Below are 22,385 nucleotides of genomic sequence, written 5' to 3' on the forward strand. Positions count from 1 at the left end.
AATAGATATCCCTTTTCAAGCGAATTTACAAGAAAACATACTACTCGCATGCTTTCCCCATCAGTAGTATCACCGTTACACAGGTAGCTTGATTTTCCATCCGGTCGAAGGTAGACTACCATGAGGTCCGTTTTCTGTGAGACGGCTTGAGCGCGGAAACACGTGACTTGAGGGAAACAGTACTATTGTGCGCTCACTTATGTGTGCCGGACTTTGCTCGATTACTAATCACTGATGAGTCAGCAGACGTACAGGAACGCTAGACATGAACAATCCCTCACTACGCAATGAAACCTCCTTGCTGTCGTCTCCAGGTTGAAAAAATCTCTGTAAACCTTATTCTTTCAGAGCTAGAAGCGCAGAATTCACTGACCTATTGATACATGCTGAGGATTACTCAGTACGGAAAACGGAAACAGTATTAGTCCCAGAGACAGTTAGTTATGCTCACCAAAGTCCAACATACAAGTACGTTTTAAGGAAGATACCACTTTGGCCTCATTGGATCGCCGTTGGAGGTGTCGGGCAAACCAATCACATCGTTGAACACGTTCGTCTGTTCACAAATTAAAAATTCAGATATGTCCAGCGTACTCCGGTGGAGTTGCTGTGATACGCTGGCCTTGAACGTCAGGTCTGCAGATTTCAAACGCCGGCAAGGCAAAGGATACGCGTTGCAGGTATGCTCTAGTGAGGACAAAACACGAGTCCAGTGCTTCCTCTCCTGGGTGTAAACTTTCCAGAATGAATTGCACTCGGACAAGAGGACAAATGTTCAAGCGAGAGTCATGTGAACATGCAAGATATTCGCTTTGGTGTGCAACTACTTACGGAGTCCACTGGTCGACATGGACTTATGTGAGTGAAACAGAGGACTTGACTATCATGATAAAAAAAGACGAAAATTAGCGAATCTATTCCGATCTTTTCATCCATTTGTCATTGTGCAGCCATTCCTGTTAGCAATCTATGCATTTCGAAACCCAGTGCTGGCAACATTTTGAGTAAAATGGATAAATATGGATAAACAAGCTTGATTACTTGCCTTTAACGTCCCACAAACCACGCAAAATGTTGGACCAATTAGGAAAAAAAAATCACGAACGAGAGTTTCTCGCTGACCCAACCTGATTGGTACATATCGTGTGGTTACCCACCGAAAAAAATCGCCACAGGTTCTCCTCGCTACTTCTAAAATGAATCAAACTATGGTTGAACTTGCGCATTCAAAACTGGCTTTTGTTTTTTTTTCCGAAAGGCCGACATTTAAGATACTTTGTTCAGTTGTACTGCGCTTGTAGTTCGACTGGTAACAAGCCGATATTGAATAGTTTCGCTCTACGTATTGATTCATATCGTAGTTCAGCTATACTAATTTATAAGGTATCCAGTTTGTACTTGTTAGACTACTATGAAAAATTGCGGGAAAAGTGCAGTGCTAACTGATGGATCAAGGTCATATTTGGTCTTCTTTTGAGAAAAATCACGGACAGTCTTTCCGCAGATACCAGAAAAGTGACACTGAAAAAAAACTTGGAATGAATAAACTGGGTCATTTTTGGAGTTCGCGATGAGTTCTCGTCTTCGAATGTCAAGTTCTAAATTCTTACACGATAAAAAATTCAAAGTGAGCAAGATCGAAACAATGCCTTGTAGTGCCACTTAAAAGGACGTAGTAAACAAGGTTCGTTTCCTTTGATTACCTGCATTTTCAAACCCAAAGTTACCGTTTTTGCGATTGTTTTTCTCGCTTTTAGTTGTGCCTTACCGCAACGCGACAATCGAGCAACTTTTCCCGGCCACCGTCGGACTGCATTCTAGGACGAAGCAGTCAACCGATCACTATTGATTCCCCAGACAGTGTCAAACTTTCCGTGCCGGTAGAGGGATCCTCTTGGCTGGTAAGCTGATTTCACCAGTGACTGATTATGTTCTGTTATCTGTCGTTTGACAGGCAAGTGCTTGGCTGCTCTCATGTGGATATGCGCAGAGTAATGTCATTTTTGGGGAACGGGTACGTACGAGATTTCTGCAGTTTACAGTGATCCTAAATGTTGGATCACTGTCGGTTCCAAGTGCATGAATCTCTGCGTTAGTTCATCAGATCGTGTAATGCTGATTGACCAGTTTTGTGCCCAAAAGTCACACAATTGGCATTGGAAATTACTGTACTTAGGAGACCGTGTGATCTTTCTTGTAAAACTTCAACGGGAATCCAATGGTCCGCCACGCTGGACAACTTCAAAATCGATTATTTGGAATTCGAAGAAAATAAACGGGAAAATCCCTCACAGCTGGATGTGAACGATATTCATCCAAAGTTACTGGCGAAATTATACGTGTGTTTATCTTCAAAATCTCCACAAAAGCGAAGAACATCGAGGTTATTCGCACTAAGGACATTTGCTTACAAGCCGCGGATTCGCGTGGTGAATTCTTTCCGCTGAATTGGATTTTTTGCACGTTCCGCTAAACATATAGACCAGAGTGATATTTATTGCGTAAATGAACCGCGGGTTGTAAATTTAGCTGGCTTTTACCGACAAAACTAGTCTTAATTTGGCCTTTTTGGTTAGTCGGTAACCGGATGTCCGGCAAATTGCACCTTATGCTGCGTCTTTGGTTGATATTTAGTCTATTGATGACTTCCTCTGCGCTTTCTGCTTAGTTTGTCTTTGTAAGAGTGCTAAATGTACCCCGAGGAACTGTTTGTAAAAGTCAGTGGTTAACGGCCAACTCCTCACGTGTTTGGAAGAGTAGAACCGAGTGTTTGGATCACTGATTTGGATACTATGCTGGAAAACAAAACTGAACGCTTTATTCACTGATGTGGGTCCCTAAGGTAGTATGAGATGGCTCAGAGATGGCTCAGTGGTTAGAGGGCGAAGTTACTGACCGTACGGTCAGTGGTTCCCAACCAAACCCGGCATCGCGACAGCTAGAATGGGGAACATGGAAGTATCCAAGCCTCAGTGATTCTTTCAAGTAGTAGAATAGATAGACAGGAACTGGAACGATGATACAGCTGAGCGATTATAATGAGAATCCCTCATCCAGGACGCCGTATGCAATCCAGTTTGTTCTGCAACATAACTCTACTCTACCGGTAAAATTTCCCACCCGGGAAAACGTCAGCCTGCATAAATTATCATTCTGGCTTGGGCGGAATGATCACCGTTGAATTGAATGGAAATTGCACCAAATTTCGCTAGTCAAGCAAGGAGAAATTAGTGTAGTAATATAATTCATCCAAAAACAGTAGATAAACGAAACGTGCTAATCTGGTTGGGACTGAGCGCAGACTACCCGTTTTTTTCAGGCGAAGCTACCTCGCCTGCTCCACCGAAAATTCTTCCCATATCGTATGCCTTGATGAGGTGGAAGAAATCAATTGGAAAGTTTCATTTCGATCCGGGATGTGTCTTTAAAAAGATGTAACCGAAGACAGTGATTTGGGACTTATATACAAGCGAATGAATCTCCATAAACCAGGGGTCCTTCCACACCGGGATAGACTTGGGGAATCTAGTATTGCACACTATTTTCCTGGCGTTTGCATTCGTTTACTGGAGCGCGAATTTACTGACCGGAAGGTCCGTGGTTTGCACCCGACCCCACCCCTTCGACTTCCCCTGTCTAGGCTTGGGCGACCTTGTAGTATCCCAGTCCTCGTGCCTCCGTGTGGCATGGCAGTTAGGCACCAAAAGGGTACTAAAGCTGAACAATTTATTTATTTAATGCTGTGTGTTATCAAATTCGTTCAACGAAAATGTTATGTTCGGGACACTCCACCTGGAAACCCCGAAGGTTATACAAAAATAGGCTTTCTGGAACGCATCGGACGATATAGTCCAACAGCTCCCCTGCTTTACAGCCTCTTAATAAGCCTGAGGAACGAATATCTCGCGATTATATATCCTGAAACTGTGCTCTTTTAGGTTGCCACGAGATGTGCACTCTGAACAAACTGTTACTAAATCTTAGGCATTTCATAGAAGGAACATGTGCGAATCTTCTAGACCTACGCCGATAGAAAATCTGATCTAAAATGAAGCATTCGCAGTATGTTCATGAAAGCCGTTATTGTGCTGTCGAAAAACCTTGTACTAGTGCTGAGTTTGCCTTGGTCACGTGAGAAGAATCGACCAACCAAGTAGCTCAACAGTACTCTAAACTGTCTCACGTCACCAACTAGATGCGTTGTGGGTTGCTTACTTCATTATTCACCCCAAGTTTACTGGCCTGACGATGAGACCTGAAGACCTACAAATTGCATTATTGTGTTCTTGTTCACACTTGGAATGTCCCACACACCAGTGAAGTAAAAACTATCATATTAGCGGTCATGTTTATTCATTTAAAGAAAAATATTCCATGAAGTGACAATTCTACAGATTGAACCTAAATACAAACTGCTCCCGGGGCTAAAATAACTGTTCCACCTGAGCTCTACCTGAACCCGTAAATGAGTATAAATGACGAATAAGCGAGTTCGGTTAACTTATTTGTAACCAGAGTTAAGATTGAAGTGAACGGTCATCCTAAACCACACCTCTTCACAGACAAATTTAAATTTTCTCGGAAAGAAGATACACGACAAAAAAGAAATTGAAAATGAATAGGTTCATAATTCACTTATCAACTGTTGGTAGTTTGAGGAGATTTGGGATTTTTGTGGGATTTCGTCCTGTAAGTGAAGCCAATCTATGCTGAAAAGCATATAAGCGTATAAGCTGAGACATTCCAGTGCGATCTAAATTTCTCTAATAACTTTAGATGAGATTCATGCACCCGTCCAGAAAGATGTTGGTAAAATACACCTTTTCTTATGTCATTCTGAATGTTGCAGAAAGGAGAATCCAGATCTTGCAAGGTGCCCTACGGGGGACATTTTAATAACCAATAATCTATTTTTCGAAATTTACATGCAGATGAAAAATTACAGTTTTCGAAATTTACAGACAGCTGTCATCGTGCACATAGTAGTATTGTTAGACAATGACGCTCCAGTATCTCCCACACATATTCAGCTGCTATCGTTGTTTTTTTTCACACGGACACTTTCACATCTGTTTTCAGATGGAATTCGATGGAATCTTACGGATTGTAAAAGAATATAAAAATAAATCAAGTGAGTTACACCACAGCATATTTTTTGCTAGTGTACTTTTCGAGCGCCTCCTCGCTGTGACATTTATGCTTGACATTTACGCTACTTGATAATTTTTAGTAGATACAATGTAGTCGTAATTTTGATGCGCCCTAGGAGTGGGAACCTAGATCCATACCAAACTGGATTTGACGGGTGACTCATCTGGGACCCAACTGAATCTCTCTTTTATGATGTCTCAGTAGCGTTTGCTATCGTTGTGCCAAGTTTGACAATCGACTCTAAGCAGATTGCAGACGGTCGGTGGAAATCGAACGTTCCGACGATACCGTAGCGCGCTACTGTTTCGGAAACTAACACCCTCGCCGATTTCGTAACGTTGTTACTAGTTCCGTCAGCAAGATTAGCTCACACAGATCATCAAACAAGTATTCTGTCTTCAACTAGTGAAAAAGCAACGGCATGTGGCATCCTATTATATATTTAATTTCTTGGGGGAAACTTTAACAAAGTTCGTTAAACGGCGCCGTCCCCAAGGTTGTGGTAAATTACTTTTCTGGAACATGAAATTTTTAACACAGAGGTTGCTTCGTCTCCTTGTACTTGGCTTTGGATAAGAGATCACGTAAACTAAAGTGAGTTTCGACACAACTTCACAACAGGTAGACCAGTTCATCTAAAAGTTGACCGGCTTTGATGGTAACCTCTTCTTTCAATAGTACAATACATTTTGTTTGATTTTATCATCGGATTTACGCACAGGGCATACACAAACTCACACTTGAGCTGTTTGGCACAGCGCACCAGTTGCGACACAGCTAAAGACTGATGAATAATACTACAGGGAATTCTTTTTTCTGAGTGAAGTTCACTCAGTCACTCACTTCTAGACTGAAAAGTGGTAGTTTGCTGCACAAATCAATAAAGCTTCCAAGAACTCAAGTGTTAACGATTGAGTGCGTTGTGTTAAACTGAAAAACACTGAGTTGATGCTGTAAAGCAGCTCTAATCTGTCCATCAAAAGAAGAATTGCTCTGCTACGAAGGTTTCAGCCAATTCGCCACAATTGAAATCCCTCATAGCTGCAAGTGAGAGGGAGAACTTCGCCGTTCAGAAGGCACATGGGATTGCTTTGTGTGCCATGACTGTGCGTGTCATTTGCGTAACCGTTCCAAAGGTTGCTTGCTTTTTTATCTTCTCTGGCTTGTCAGAATGCTGGCCTTGCATGGCAGCTGAGGTATTCCAAAGTTTGTGAGTCGACAGACTGGTACAAGCACCCGTTGAGTCCCTCAGAAACCTTTACAGTGTGGTGTTAAACACATACGAAACACACAAAGGAAACTACTCACAAGGTTGTTGAAAACTCTTCGACAGTCCACGCCCGGTTTCGCTCTTCTTCAGGCTCATTAGGTAGGCGCAGTCCCCGAGTTTCCGTCAACCTTATGTTCTACTTGAACCCAAATTGGACTGTTTTCGAGAAATTGCAAATCAATTGCAAATCAATTTGATTTTCACGAGAGGCTCAACTGAATCTCTCGTCTATGATGTTCTACAACTGAATAGGCTGCACACAGGCCGCCTCATGATTCAGTTGACACGATATTCGAGATATCGCAGCATACACGCAACTGGCTAAGGACCCAGAAAGTGGAACGGCCAAATTGACGGATAGAAAGGGTATCCAAGATTCGTAGAATCAGTTCAGGATCGGATCTGGCCATGATTACATTACACATGAGCCCATCTAGAACTTTGATTCCGAAAGTACGGAGCCAAGAGTGCTTGGGTTATAAACGCAGGTGGTTTAATCCTGTTTGATACTGAATCTGCAAGGACATGACTTTGAGCAAATTTAAGACGGGACGGAATAACTGGGACTCACACATTAGCAGGATATGGAATAGCCAACAAAGACGATCATTTGAAATTTCATTTGAAATTTCACGTAGTTGTGCTTTATCAGGTCGGAGCCACCCCTAAGTGTAGAGACAATTCGTCCGCTAACGCGGACTCAACCGAATCCGCCAAATTCTTTGAGGCACACTTAGCGGAAGAATATCGTGGACAAAAAGGTTAGTTAAATTTTACTTGAGTCTCCTTCTGCCATCAAGTTCGCTTGCAATACCTGACGTCGTCCCTGTAAGTCTGACGAACGTTCAAAGACCGGAGCTGTCGTCCGAACCTTAAGAAGGACAGAAAAGGTTGCTCCCGGCGCGGCGCTTTCACCGAATTCATAAGAATTGACAGCTACGACTAACAAGCTTGTGCCAGCGATAGCCAGTGACTAGGTTGCCTGCATACTGTTGTTCCTAAGTAGTGTATTGCAAATGAATGATTTGCACATGAGTGTGTTTCTCTCAAAAAGTCCCAATTGGGTCCAGCAACCTTGTGAGTAGTTTCCTTTATGAAAATATACTGCGATATCTCGAATATCGTGCCAACTGAATCATGAGGCGGCCTGTGTGCAGCCTATTCAGTTGCAGAACATCATAGACGAGAGATTCAGTTGAGCCTGTCGTGAAAACCAAATTGATTTGCAAATGAGTGTATTTCTCCAATTCGGGTTCAAGTAGAACATAAGGTTGACGGAAACTCGGGGACTGCGCCTACCCGATGAGCCCGAAGAAGAGCGAAACCGGTCGTGGGCTTTTGAAGAGTTTTCAGCAACCTTGTGAGTAGTTTCCTTTATGACCAGTTTCTTAACTATCCTTTCATGACCACGTGGCCACTATGAATGGTTTCTGTTATGAGTGATGACAAAACTGCTCATTTCATTCGATACTCAACCGAAGTCAGCATAAACACAAAAGTATTCACCGGAAAAATTCGGTATCCCGCAACCGATATTCACACAAGACGAACTTTGTTGCAACAATCTGAGGTTCCCAAGGAGATATTTTCAAAAATCTATAGATTTAGAATTATCTGCATACAATGTCACTGTATGCATTGGAATATAAAACTTTCACTGTTTTCATTGGCTTCAAGAATTAAATTGGAACTAGCGTTTCGTCTGTCTTTCTTTCGTGACATCCATTTCAGGGGTTGGTTTTTCGGTAATGTGTGCCACATAAGTAAGCAGTAATCATTCACCCATAAGGCTAATTTGGTGTTCGAGTGACAGGATTTACAGCTCACGGTGAAATCACCCGTTGCTATCATGTAAACACGCCAACAACTGCGTCCTTACCAACATGGGAGGGGTCATCTCTTGCCGTCTCAGAGAAATGATTCATGCTCGCCTTGTCCGGTCATTCTTGGTGTGAAAAATGTGCACTTTTATGAGCCGTTTGACTGATGTGACGGAAAGCCGGATTCATCTCGTCACATTAGGTCACCGATCTGTAGAAAAATATCGGTGTGTATTGAAGAATTAAACCAGACTGCCTGGATATTCTGAAGTCTGTGAATATGCGTGAACTACACTCGTATGTAAATTTGGCTAGTGCGTACCAGACACTCACCTGGGTCTTCAAAGAGTTTGCAGCAAAATTACAAGTCGTATACTGCATCAGCGAATATCGTTCACAATCCATAATACTTATTCATAGGAGACTTCAAAAAATTCGAAAGTATTCCTGAGTGATAAGATAATTTGAAAATTACACAGTCTTCTTGATGAACAAATCAACAAAAGTAAAGTGGACCATAACACAACTAACCTACTAACAGGTGGACAGGAAAGCGCCTACCCGATGAGCCCCAATAAGGGCAAAACCGGTCGTGAGCTGTCGATGAATTTTCAGCAACCTTATGAGTAGTACATCACGACTATACAAGTATAACTTCACTTATCAGTCACAGTACGGGAGATCTAAGTAAACGCAAGTGCACCCTGATAGCTCACAATCAATGGTGGGACGTTTGCAAATCGGTTACCAGGCTTGAGACGTAGGCCAACCACATGAAGATGGTACCTCTTGGTCATCAGGGAGAGAGAAAAGTCATTCCCCCCGAAGAGTTAATATGTCCCTTTTTCGGGGGCGATCACTCTCGCTACACAATGGGCGAAACCACGGCCATAATACTTAAGGATAGAGTGCCCACTAAAATGTTGTCAGCCCGATTTCTGTGGGTGTAGGACGCCATATTGTTCGGATACGTACAACGCGAAACCAGCCGACGCACACCAGTCCGGTTGGTGTAGCCCATATTGTTTATCTGGATGTATTTGAGTACAAGGCCTTGAAGATCTTTGGCACAGCATTACGAAGCAACCGGTTTCCACTCGGTTATTAGGTTGCCAGCAACTTTTGTGCTTGTGAGCGATGTCTGAGGATCACTAAAAGACATTCCATTTGACAATTCCCTTCATAGAATACGCAAGGACCCAATTTCTTATCTCTCAGTGAATCTCACCAGATTCTCCGACGGCGTTGGACATCAAACCAGTCCAAACGTTTGAACATAAATCACACTCGCAATTACCACAGTAGTTTTTATGATTCGGAAGCAAGGAATGTCACATGGATGACAAAGTGGCAACGAATCACCGTTTTTTTGTTCTGAGCGCACATTTATCACCCAATATTTTACGGTAGCCAAGAGGAAAGGTCACTCGACAAAAAAAGAAAGGAAATAAATGTGCTAGTTGACATTGGGTTGTACGGCATTCCCACTCAAAAGATTAAAATAGAAAGCTAGCTGTGAAATGTTCCATAGTCGGGTGGCCGTTCTGTCTGTATCCGTAACTAGCAAATGAAGTGCGAATTCTCTTCGTGCCGAACAGATTCTACCTCGGCAACAGCAAACAGGCGTGTTCCTACCATCTTCGGGCTGTGGTTCATCGCCTGAAAGTCCTTCCGGAGTGGAATGCTCGTAGAGCATTGTGTAGCCCCAAAAAAAACCCTAAATTGGCCTATTTCTCTCCGATTCCAGGTCATCCTGGAACAGAACATCTAGTGCAAAAAGAAATGGGCTGAAAATTTAAAAAGAAGGTTTACCACTGCCATTCCACATCAAGGATAGGAGTAACCCAAGATAGAAAAGAACGAAATGGTTTGGTTAGGCAATAGTTTACACTACTTCTTGAGGAACCTCACAGGGAGGGCAGCGCAACACAAGGGGTGATACAGACAAATCAACTACGAAGAGTTCCATCCAAAACTTGTTAGCTGGGAAGAAGAGAACCTTCAGCAAAGATTTTATCTCTTGGTGACCAAAACCATGGAAGAGGCACCATATAACCCATCGAAGAAGAGGCACCCAATACTGTTGCATAAAGAATTAAAAGTAAGTAGTATTCGGTGTCAGTAATCAAGGAGTTTTTTTATCGAAAGGAAAGCTCGATGACGCATAATCTCTCAACGACCTGGAAAGACTCAACAGAATCCAGAAAAGTAGGAAAGTAATAGCTGTATTTGGTCCCTCTGCAACCAAACGGGATGGCAACGTATGGAGGGGCCTCTAGTTTGTTTCTACAGTGTATACTACAGTGTTTTACAGACGCGACTAAGGAGTTATCTAACGTGATGTTTCGCTTCATAGGGCAGTCTTCGTTGAACGTTGTAGATTACTAAAAAAGCGAGTCAAACAAATCCAAATGTGTGTGTTAGACAACATACCTTCAGCTATTCGGAAGGAAGCTTCCACAGACTGTTAGTTGCCTTCGAGTCTCTGATTGGATGATAGAAAATCCAATACCGGCTTTACGGACTCACATCTGGAATGTGTTCCACTTAAATCATCATAATTGGAAACTATAAAGAGGAAAAAAATTTCCTGGCCGGTAGACGTACGTTTGCTATTTCACTAGTCACAACAGGTGATGGTCAATTACTTTTCATTGGTTATTGTCTGTTGGACAATTTTTTCAAAAGTTGGTTAAATACTTTGAACAGGTTTTTAGGGAATTTTCAAGCCACTGGACAACCTGTTGCATCTCCCGTATTAACAGACAAACCGGCAATTCAGTGCCGAATGTGTGCAGTATCTACTAGAAATTAATCAGTAGTTTGAAACTGCTTTGATTTTTCATTTGAACAGCTTTGAATTGAGTAAAATATAAAGATGATTTATAGGTGGAATGTAAAAGTCCCGCTTCTCGAACACAAGCGGAACCAAATTTCCTTGAGCCCGTGGTTCACAATTTAAAAGGTCCTCTTCTAAACAGTTAGTTTCTCCAAGCTGTTTAGTCCCCAAATTCTGAGGTTCGTATGGGTGGACAGTTTGAAGCCGAAACTACAACTGATACAATGGAAGGATTAGAGTTCAGATTAAAAAATGATGGAATTTTTCTTCTCCCTATCATCAGGAAGTGTGCTTGCAGAATCCAGGTGGACGGAGAATAACCTGATCAAGACGCTACCCCCTACCTCAGTGCCTAGTGACCTTGGAAGTAATTTCGTTCACCTCAATACTGTTATGCGGACTCCGCTGGGTGAAAGCATCCCCATGTCACTCCACTATCGACTACGGTGCAAAAGACACTTTTATGGACAAGGCTGTGGTGTGTTCTGCCACGGACAACGGGGGACACATGGTAACTATGAATGTGATCCAAACACGGGACATATTGTTTGTCTGGATGGATGGAGAGGCGATCGTTGCACTGAAGGTGAGTTGGAATCAGTAGCTGTACCACAGAGAACTCATGCCTCAAACTTTGTTTTTATCCATTTTTGAGAAAGTCACGTGAAGTGGACGACTAAACCTATTCCTCAACTTAGAGACTGTCTCTTCTAAGATGTACTTGATATTTACAAAAGACCTCGTGTTAAGAATCAGAAGCTGTTTTTGAGGGGACATCTCTTCAGTTCCGTTCAGTTCAGGTCAGTTCAGTTCGCTCTGGATCAGGTCAGGTCGGGTCAGGTCAGGTCAGGTGAGGTCAGGTCAGGTCAGGTCAGATCAGATCATAACAGATCAGGTCAGATCAGGTCGGGTCAGGTCAGTTTTTCTGCCTAAAACTTCACAGCGAAGTGCACTGGTTCCGACTTCCACGCCTTCCCTTAATGACGATTAGGAGAATAAGGGAATGAGAGCCAGAGTGATATAGATGGTTGTCCAATCAGTTTATTGACGTAGGATGTCTCTGTTTGTCCGATATAGTAGGGACTGAGAGCCACTCAGTAAAGGTGATAGCTTTGATGTTAGAATTCCATTTGCTGCGTGGTGCGGCCACACCTGTCAGTGATAGTAGCCACCAGATTGTGTCATCTGGTGGGTCACAGCAGGGGAGGCGGTAGTTACTAAGCTACCCGCCAAGTGATTTGACTGGTAAGGAAAGTTATGCCTCGTCGCCAAGACGCTGACGTTCGAAAGGTTCCGGTATACAACCTACACCATCTAGCCTTTGTTACCTGTGGAGTGTAACTAAAAGGTCTTTCAGGAAAGATAAAGAACTGCTATTCCTGAAAATCATTTCTAGTTCCCCAACATTATTGACCTGACGTTACATTCAGACTCATGGAATGCTTCGGATGCACCAATGTTTAAACAGAGGACTTTCCAAGATCATTCACACACAGCCGTCATTTCCGTGATCTGGCCGAGGCTTTATACACTCCACTTTTGTCAGTCAAGGTGGTCTCACCTGGTTGCCACAGATTTCGGGGCTTGGCAGACACTGTCGTGGCCTTCCCGTTTCAGGAAGCCGTTTCATCTTTGAGTTCCTCCTTTTGAGTGCTGGGGAGATTCAGCTATGAAAACTGAACTTCCAAAACTCCCTGCATTAAAACGATGGACTTACGTTACTACAACCTGTAAGAAAGAATAACTATTCCCCATCCTGAGCTGGTTCCAGAAACGTATTTTTACCATGCTTCCACCACAGGTTTATATACGCCGAACACTGAGTCTCTGATTTATCTCCCAAAGTATAAGGATTCTGGTGAAGCTGCGTCGATATTTTTCAACTCAAACTCAATCAAGGCCTTTTATTCTCATTGTGGCTACCCAGATCGACCTACCGGAATTGGACACGCGGCGCTTTGGATATAAAATCCTGAGGATATTGAACACAGGATGACATACTCCCCGCAGCTTGGGAAATCGATTAAGGTGTGAAACGTGACCTTACCGCGTTTCATGGTGCAGTCAGTAAACATCCGATGGGAAATTTCCTTGGCTACTTGGGACGAATCTGTTTCCAGACCAGTGAATTGTTCACACTTGAATTAAACAAGTGTTAAGCCGATATTCCGAACCATCATCCTAGTTGAGTCGACTGGTGATCTTCCTCAAAGGGCAGGCAGATCGATTGGATAAGCGGACACTTCAGAATTTCGAACCACATTCCAACCAGGTGAGGTTGGTACGAATTAACCCAAATAGTCATGTCAGAACCGGTGAAACGGTTTACAGAGATTGAAATGGGTGCAACTGCGTAAATCCAGCGATAACTTGTTGGTAGGTAGGTTCGGAAGAACAAACACTACTTGACAAAAATGTCAACAGCTGAACTTGAGTTTATTTTAATTTATTAGTATGTATTTCTTATCGAAACAGAGTTCTCCGTTTTTCTTTGCTGGGTCTAACAGAACTGAAGGTTTTTCTCCACTTTTATGTGTATCATAGGGGAACATAGTGAAGGCATATGAAGCGTGGAATGGCTATTTTACTCAAAAATAGAAATGAATGACTGGACGACTTAAAATTTGCTATATATATATAATGTGCTTCGCCCGCAGAAATTGATTTTTTCTTTGTGCCATTTCTTTGTAGCCATATGTGAGATTCCTTGTGAACATGGAACATGTCAAGAACCGAATTATTGCAGGTGACTATACCTACCAGTATTGAATATCCCTCTGTTTCTGCACTTCCTGTTTGAACGAGAATGCATTCCAGTTCAGCCTTCTTTGAGTTTGTCATTGTGAACTTGATTAATAGCAACTGATAGTTTGTACACTTTGATCAATACAGTTCCAGGTTGTACTTCGTCGAACACGGCAGTGCACGCAGGTTGAGGTATGCGTGGAGTAGGGATACTTACTTTCACCTGAAGACAATTTCCTATGTGAATGGAACAAATGAGTGCGCGGGAAGCATACCTTTATTCATCAAAGTGATGAGTGTATAAATTGACAAAGGTCCTCTCTTTATTATGCATTTTTAACTTAACCTAACTATCTAATGAACCTTAACCGATGAAGCCAAGTAGATCGTGGAATACTGATGACTTTCTGGCCGTCTTTAGACACAAAAAACTGGCGGCTTTAGCCAGTTTTAGAGCAAAAATTTACTGACCAGAAGATCCGTGGTCCAAACCCAACCTCGTCCTCTCGACTTTCCCTGTGTAGGGTTGGGCAACCTCCCAGCCCTCGTGATTCCTTCGGGTGGCGTGGCAATTAGGCACCGAATGGGTGCTACAACTGAACGATTTTTTAATATAGGCACTTCAAAGGGAAGTACCCGTTCCTCCAACCGGTGTCTAATACTCAAGGTCGTTTATTGAACTCGTGAGTAGGACCATACGATTGTGCTCCAGGCGAGACGAAGCAGACAATGGGCTGTTGACAGTGTGATAAATCGAGTATGCATCATCGATATGATGTGAAGCTGGTTTTATTCAGCTGTTGAATTTTGCACACGATCTGACTGTTTTTCCCAGTTGAGTATTTTTTGTCATTTGTAGTGTAGTTGAAACGTCTAACTTGATACCCACAGAAGTCCTGAAAGCCATCAATGCTTTTTCTTGGTAGTTGATGAGGTACCCGTAACGAGAATGTCATTGGGGCCACTGAGCCAAGGGAGTCACTTGATGAGTCCCAGTAAAGATGAAAGAGTTCGTATGACCGATCTTTTTGAGATCCAGTTACGTCTGTAAAGGGAAAATCGATAACTTGAGTGTCGGTAGGGCATTTTTCACGCAGATTCGTTCGACAGCCATAAAAATGGAGACTTGTTAAGGCTTCAGAAGCGTCCTCTGTCAACTTTGCACCAATTCACATGCATACTTTGGCTTGTGGTGGTTAGATCAGTTTTCATGCTCACATCCGCACGTTAACCCTGGAAACATCTAGAAAGATAAACACTCACCTGAAATCACGTACCTTCTTTCTAAGTATTCATCATTGAAGGAATGAGTCAATCCTGGATCACGTGATTGAGACGGTTGGCTGAGAGCTGGGAGCACTATAACCAGTCGTGGACCAGTAGCATAGTGCCATTCTTTACCCTATTCATTATTTATTCGTTTACTTATTTATTTATTTTGCTAATTTTCCTCATTTACGTTTCAAACTAACCAACAATGATTAATTGGCTATACAGTGTTCATCTGAGTTTTGAGATAGATTGGTCTTTCTCGGTGACGGAGATTTTGATTAAGATTTAACATATTTTAGAACAAGATGTCCAACGGCCGAGTTCCTCATAGGTTATTAGACAATAATCAGCTAGGAATTTTGTGAGGAAAAGTTCTTTTGTTGAAATCATCTTCTGTGAACTCAAAGTAGCAGGATGTCAAAAAATTTGGACAGATGACCTATCAGTAAACGTAGCGTCAACAAACTAATTGGTTTAATTTTTTGAGGTAAAATCTTAGCCCAGAATCAAATTTACTGATTGCTTTCCAACATCTTTCAAAGTGACACTCTCCTTTTGCAGGCATTTCCCACCAGATTTTTCGTTCAATGCCTAGCCGCCGAAAAAATACTAAAGCGTGATTGTGTAAAAGGATCGAGTCCTTCGCTTTTTACCGCAGACTGGTCTTCAGTGGAGTAATAATCGATCACCTTCCTAATATCACCTCTATGCGAAGAAGGACTAGCCAGGGATTCATGACTGTTTGCAGCAGGTGTTTGTCAGCAACCACCTGAAACCTGGCAGTTAGGTATTAGCTCATTCGTTGCACTCGGGGGCTTCGCCTTAGCTCACATTGCGAGTCGATTGTCACAAAGGTCCTTAAATTAGACAATTAGCAGCTCAAATGTTCAGACTTAAGAGAACAATCCAATTGGGTACACGGGGCCTCTCTTGACCAATCGGAACCACTAGGAATATATGGAAACTGGCTGCCTCATAGACTTCAATTAACGAATAAGCATGGCACCAGTGAAGTTGTCTATGAAAAGTACAAAACACTGACCGAAGCAAGCCAAGCAGTCACGTGACTAGTACAAGTTGAATTGTTTGCTAAGTCCATGAAGTGTGCCCGGACTAACGAGGATACTACTTAAAAACGAATGCCATCATTGAAGGTGTCATAGGACCAAGAATAGGGAGAAGTTTGATGAAAAAACACCTTCGCTTAGGTTTTAAAGGAAGTATAACTGAATATACACTCATTTGCAAACTAATTTGGTTTTTTGAGAGACTCACCTGGAACCCAGCTGAATCTCTCGTTTTTGATGCTTCCAGGCAACTGAATGTGCCTCACCAGGCTGCCTCATTTTTCGATCGATACGATATTCGAGATGTCGGGATACATATGTATTTTGTAATGCACTACTCATAAGGTCGCAGAGTTTTCAGCAACCTAATGAATAGTGCATTACGAAGTATAACTGAGTCGAAGTTACAAAGGGACAGTAAAACCAAAGTACAAACATTTAGCCGAGATAGTCGAGCCAATGGGACGTGAGGATTGAACCGAAAAATTAAATTTGTTGGGGGGGGGCGGGGCTTAAAATACCGAGAAGTACACGATGTGCAAGGTAAGCAACTTAGAAACAACCGTCATTTTCACGGCAGTATTTTATTCCTCAAGTTCTCGCAGTCATTAACGACTGATAATCCGGTGGGATCGATAGTATTGGAGATCTAGTTGACACCAGACCTGCTTTTGTCAATTGTGTGAACCTCTTTGTTCTGTTGTCAGGCCTTACCAGGATGAAATGGCTGAAAACCGCGAAGGAGTCTGCTTCAGCGAATTCCTCAGCTAAATTTGAGGCTTGTGTGAATCTGGGTTTTCTCACGTGAAACCATTTACTGCGCAGCCATTTCTCTCAAACAAGCTGTGAACTATCGCAGAAACCAGAAAGAGCTAACTTTAGTTCAATAGTCAGATTACCGGGACTTCCTCTGCCATTAAACATTCGATGATTTAACAATTGGCCTCAAGTGTAAAACGTTTTACACCTCCATCCTCTACTTGTATTGATCACTGAGTTCTAATAACCCTCATCCCTTTTTCAGGTGTGACTCCGGTTGGTACGGAAAGTCATGTGAAAAGTGTCACGTTTATCCAGGTTGTGTTCATGGAACATGCGAGCGCAATCGGACGACCCACAGTCTGATGGTTTTCACTTGTAGCTGCGAACCAGGATGGGGAGGAATGCTTTGTGATATTGGTGAGTGAAATCTTTCGGCAAAAGCTGGGAATTAATTCCTCAAAAAATGATCGACCTGCTGACACACCAATGTAAACTTCAAATTTGAGCTACTTATGACGAACTGTTACACAATAGATTGGATATGATAGAACGTGACTCAAGCGCACATTCGAATTTTTAGCTTGAATGCCAGCTCAGCAAAGCGTTCTCATATCAGGTGCCTTGTGGCATTGTTAAGAGTTCCACAGGGTTCAGTCAAGTCTGTTTGATTCAAAGGCCTTCATTCATTCCATGGATAACTTCACTAGAAATCTGAAACTTTCTTCTGAAAAGTTGTCACTCGAGGAGCCGGTCAATAAGTGGCCACGTGATATGTTTCGGACACACTGAAGGGTGAGTGGTGCTATGTTCCATCCAAGTGAGAGTTAATCACACCGCTCAGCAGCCGCTCATGACCAAATGATTGTGTTTCATTCCGGAAGGTTACTGGATAAAAAATTTGATTTTTTTAGATGAACACCACTGCTGATTCCCAACAAGCATGAGGCATCTGTACAGAAGCATATCTATTTGAAAATTGCATATTTCTCTCGGTACAACCATTCGGAAGGTAAAAACTGACTGCACTGCTCTGTCTCCTTCCTGGGAAAGTGAGGTTTGGAGCATAAACAGGTTCCACGTAATTCCATTAGACGTAATCCCATGATGGATTGCTATTTGTGTAAGAAACTATGGAAAATGTTCCAATAAAGCAGAAGAGGTACGGCTGAGGGTGTGGTATCTCATTCCGTACCACATAAAACATGGTACGCACCAAACAAGTATTTCATCCCTGTCTATTCAAGGTCAAGTCTCTTCTTCAAGGTCATTTTTCCGAAAAATATGTACAAATTACCAAATACTTATGTCTTCACACCATTTATTGTTTGCTGAAGCTGTTTGAAAACGGTATCTGTCAAGAGTAACTGTCTAAAAAAGAGAGTCCTGAAGGCACAGTCATCTGTGAGGAGCACCAGCCTTACAGAAATATCGATGGTGACACGCCCTAGATGATTACCAGTTTTTTTCTTACTATTAGGGGAACCAGCTCCGAACGTAACGGTACTACATAACTGCCAATGGAATAACCGTTTTTCGCTGAGACAGATTTCATTGGTTGTTCTCCATTCGCCCTTGACAGATGAGTTGTATTCCTAGGATCACTTTCTTGACCCGCTTGTATGCGACAGTGATCAATAGAGCGACTGCCTCGCACGTTCATTGGCTTTTCTGGTTTGGCCGAGCGCACCAGGATATCAATCGGCTATCCAGACAGGGGATTACGGTAGTAAGAAGGTATTAAGGAGATTGTGGTCCACAGCAGTTACTATGATGTTTAAGTGTCTAGATCAAAGCCATGAATATGAATTTTGAATTAGATCTAGACACGAAACTGTTCCGCCGTTTTAATCTCGTGTCTGGGAGGAATCAAGCGAATTCCTAATTCCCAAGCACACGCCCCTCAAAATCATTTTTGTAATAACGAAACGTCTGTTTGTTTCATAACCAAAGGATTATTCCCTGCGTAACTACAAGAAGAAAGTTTAGATTGGTTTTCGGATAGGTCTGACTCACCTAGAATGTCTGCTAGCAGGTTAATGGGTCCAACATCACTCAGCCCCACATCTCGTCTTTCGTCGAGTTAATCACACTGCAGACCAGCTAGTCTTCGCCCGCCGTGGAAGTGCACAAACGCTAAACGAAAGGTCCGGATTTCCAGTCACTCTGAAGCTTCCAAAAGAGAATACGTGTACCCAGTCTTAATGACTTTGGTGTAGAATAGCTACTTGCAAAAAGCGAAGTCTGTCGGAGAAAGGATAATATCATAGTCCCGGTTCGAACACCTCGACGTAACCAAAACCATGGTCTACACGCTATATGGGGTCAGAAATGGAATTCAGTCTGTTTTCGAGTGTGCCCAGCTAAGCCTTGGTTCAACTTTCCAAGTACAAGCTTGAACGCACCAAATAAGTTTTGCCGGATTAGAGAACCAGTCGGAACGATCGACAAATCATCTTCGTTGATTGACACGCACATATGTCATCACATGTAACATGGAGATTGGCCGTAAATTAAAAGCGTTGTATGTCCAACTAGCAAACAGTTTTACCCATTTTGTTTTTGCAAGGCGAAACTCCCCTCCACCCATTGACAAGTTGGTTTATGTTTGAACGTTGCGCGGTCTTCCCAGATCGGTTGTCTCATCGCTTTCCAGATTTGAACTTTTGCTCGAGGCATCCGGGAATCTGTCAGAATGGTGGACAGTGTGTGAACAACCAGCGACACACGGACGGATTTCACCACTGCCACTGTCGTCAAGGTTACAAGGGTAAACACTGCGAATTGCGAGAAGTTGACTGTCGGACACAGGGATGCAATGGAGCTGGACGATGTGTGAAACAACAAGATTACAAGGTAGATTATGATTCGTCTTTTTAAAATAAATAGTATCCATTGCATGAGTATCTGCAGACTCGTTTGTCGAACACTCTTGACCTCGGTACTTCATCGATTAGTTGATGCAATGGTTAAAGTGCACGGAATTTGTACTTGAAGAAACCCATTGACATTCTTGAGTGTCATAGTCTGATTTTCGTTCGGCTAGTTGTTTAAACTTACTCCTGCGCCATATCTAAGAGTGCAGAGATCATAAACTAAGAACCTCTTAGAAGATGGAGGCTGACGGTTGCTCGTAGAATTGAAGAATGGTACCAGAATGTCGGCGGGAGAACGTGTTATAGAAGGCCTTAAACATTATAAAGGCACCGAAGTTTCTATTGTTATCACCTCCCATAATGTCATCACAAATTTTAATCTGTTGAGCAACCTTCAGGGATAATTCATAGTTAAAGCATTCTGGGACATTCGAAAAGTACACGCCTTTACTTTTGACCATTTGTGGTCAAATCATAAGAGCAGTTTTTATCAACCGCTAGCGTATGAAAAATAATCACCAGCAAGGCCCTCTTGAGCACTGTGCACCGATCGGTCAAAGGATACTTAAAAGATTTCCAGGTTGTGACGCCAACTTCAAAAGTCCTAGGCCTGCCTACCTGACAAACTGGTGAGTTTTCGCGTCCTGTAAATAAAGCTATTTTATGATAAATAGCCAAGGAACCATCAGCACGATAGGTAACCACGCGGTTTACAGTCTGGATACTCAAGTGTTCGGCCACGGACGGCTGTCAGCGGTGTTATTACCTCGTTGTATCCTGTCAACCGCTCGCAGCCGAACGGTTAGGCATTCAGATGACTAGGAGGGATGCTGTTTGTTAGAATCTCCCTGTAGTTTCGTGAGATGAACACCGATCGTTGAGAAGTACACTCATTTGCAAATCAATCTGGTTTTCACGAGAGACTCAGCTGAAACTTTCGTTTATGAAAATGTACTGAGATATCTCGAATATCATGCCAACTGAAACATGAGGAGGCCTGTGTGCAGCATAGTCAGTTGTAGAATATCATAAACGAGAGATTCAGTTGAGTCTCTTGTGAAAACCAAATTGATTTGAAAATAAGTGTATTTCTCGAAAACAGTCCAATTTGGGTTCAAGAAGAACAGCAGGTTGACGGAAACTCGGGGACTGGGCCTACCTGATGAGCCTCAAGAAGGGCGTGGGCTATCGAAAAGTTTTCAACAACCTTGTGAGTAGTTTGCTTTATGAGAACACTGATCATACTTCCGAATAGGGATAAAACAGCTATACAGTGCTTTTATTTCTCAGCATTTATTTACTTCACTTACAGAACGATATTTCAACTAAAAACGACCAGGTCTCGGGTGCCACCTTCTCACGAGTGTATGACTCTTAGGTGTGCAGGCGAAACGCCGAGCAGTTTGTTAGTCGAATGAGTCGCTCTGAGCCTGGTGGCTACACAAGCAAGGCATCCGAAGTCAACATAAATGCACAGATAAAATTCCTCGTCCTGACAAGTTTACTGGACATGTGTCGGGTCAGTTGCTCCCACTGCCAGTTTCTGATCGTCTGGACTGTGGTGAATCAAGATGACTGACCTGTAAACCACAGGTAAAACGAAACGACTTCTGTTGGCTTTTTTGGAAGAAACATGACTGCTATTTAAATTTCGCGAACTAAGCAAAGAAATCCAACACATTTGCTAAATAACAAGATGATACTGATTGCACTAGCACGGTGAAAAATGCCTGGACTTCCGGCATTTTGCAGAAATTTCAAGGACGACTTTAACGACATTTGTAGCAGCCATCCAGTAACGTATTAGGAGGTAACGGCCTACATGCAATCTTAAAGATTTCTACAAAAAATGTTTCTGAAAGCTCTTCGACAATCCAAGACCGGTTTTGCCCATCTTGGCTCTCATCAGACAGGCGCAGTCCCCGAGTTTCCGTCAGCCTTATGCTCTTCTTGAAATTGCACGGAANTTCTTCTTGAAACCCAATTGCATGAAATTAGCGAATATACAATCATTTGCAAACTAATTTGGTTTTTCGAGAGACCCACCTGGAACCCAGCTGAATCTCTCGGTTTTGCTGTTTCCACGCAATTGAATGTGCTGCACCAGGCCGCCTCACGTTTCAGTCGCTACGATATTCGAGATATCGCGCTACATATATATTTTGGAATAAACTTCTCATACGGTTGCTGAAATTTCCCGACAGTTCACAAACAATTTCGCCCTTCTTGTAGCTCATCAGGCAGGCGCAGCCCTCGAGTTTCCGTCAGCCTTATGTTCCACTTGAAACCGAATTGCACGCAATTGATGAACTACACTCAGTTGCTGAAAATTTGGTTTTGCGGGAGACTCACCTGGAACCCAGCCGAATCCCTCGTTTCTGATGTTTTCAAGTATAGTACGTCTACACACGTATCGCGATATCTCGAATATCGTACCAAATGAAACATGAGTCGGCCGAATTCAACACATTCAGTTGCCTGGAAACATAATAAACTAGGTAGTCAGCTGGTCTCCGCTAAACAAGAAATGTTTTAAAAATTAACCGAATTAGAGCATTCCTGCCGTACGTATAACATTATCTTCAA

At 42.6% G+C, this 22,385-nt stretch overlaps 1 protein-coding gene across 1 annotated transcript in view; it reads left to right on the top strand.

The window, feature by feature from the left end:
* Nucleotides 1-581: 581 nt before the first annotated feature.
* Nucleotides 582-22,385, top strand: part of T265_11336 (hypothetical protein) — a gene marked incomplete at both ends in the record, with an annotated part of 34,300 nt that continues 12,496 nt past the window's right edge. The window contains 4 exons of the mRNA XM_009177967.1: nucleotides 582-680; nucleotides 7,074-7,182; nucleotides 11,379-11,666; nucleotides 19,580-19,779. Of these exons, the coding sequence (XP_009176231.1) occupies nucleotides 582-680; nucleotides 7,074-7,182; nucleotides 11,379-11,666; nucleotides 19,580-19,779 (696 nt within the window). The remainder of the gene's footprint in view (nucleotides 681-7,073; nucleotides 7,183-11,378; nucleotides 11,667-19,579; nucleotides 19,780-22,385) is intronic.

The sequence above is a fragment of the Opisthorchis viverrini genome (assembly GCF_000715545.1).
Source record: "Opisthorchis viverrini unplaced genomic scaffold opera_v5_476, whole genome shotgun sequence".
Lineage (NCBI taxonomy): Eukaryota > Metazoa > Platyhelminthes > Trematoda > Opisthorchiida > Opisthorchiidae > Opisthorchis > Opisthorchis viverrini.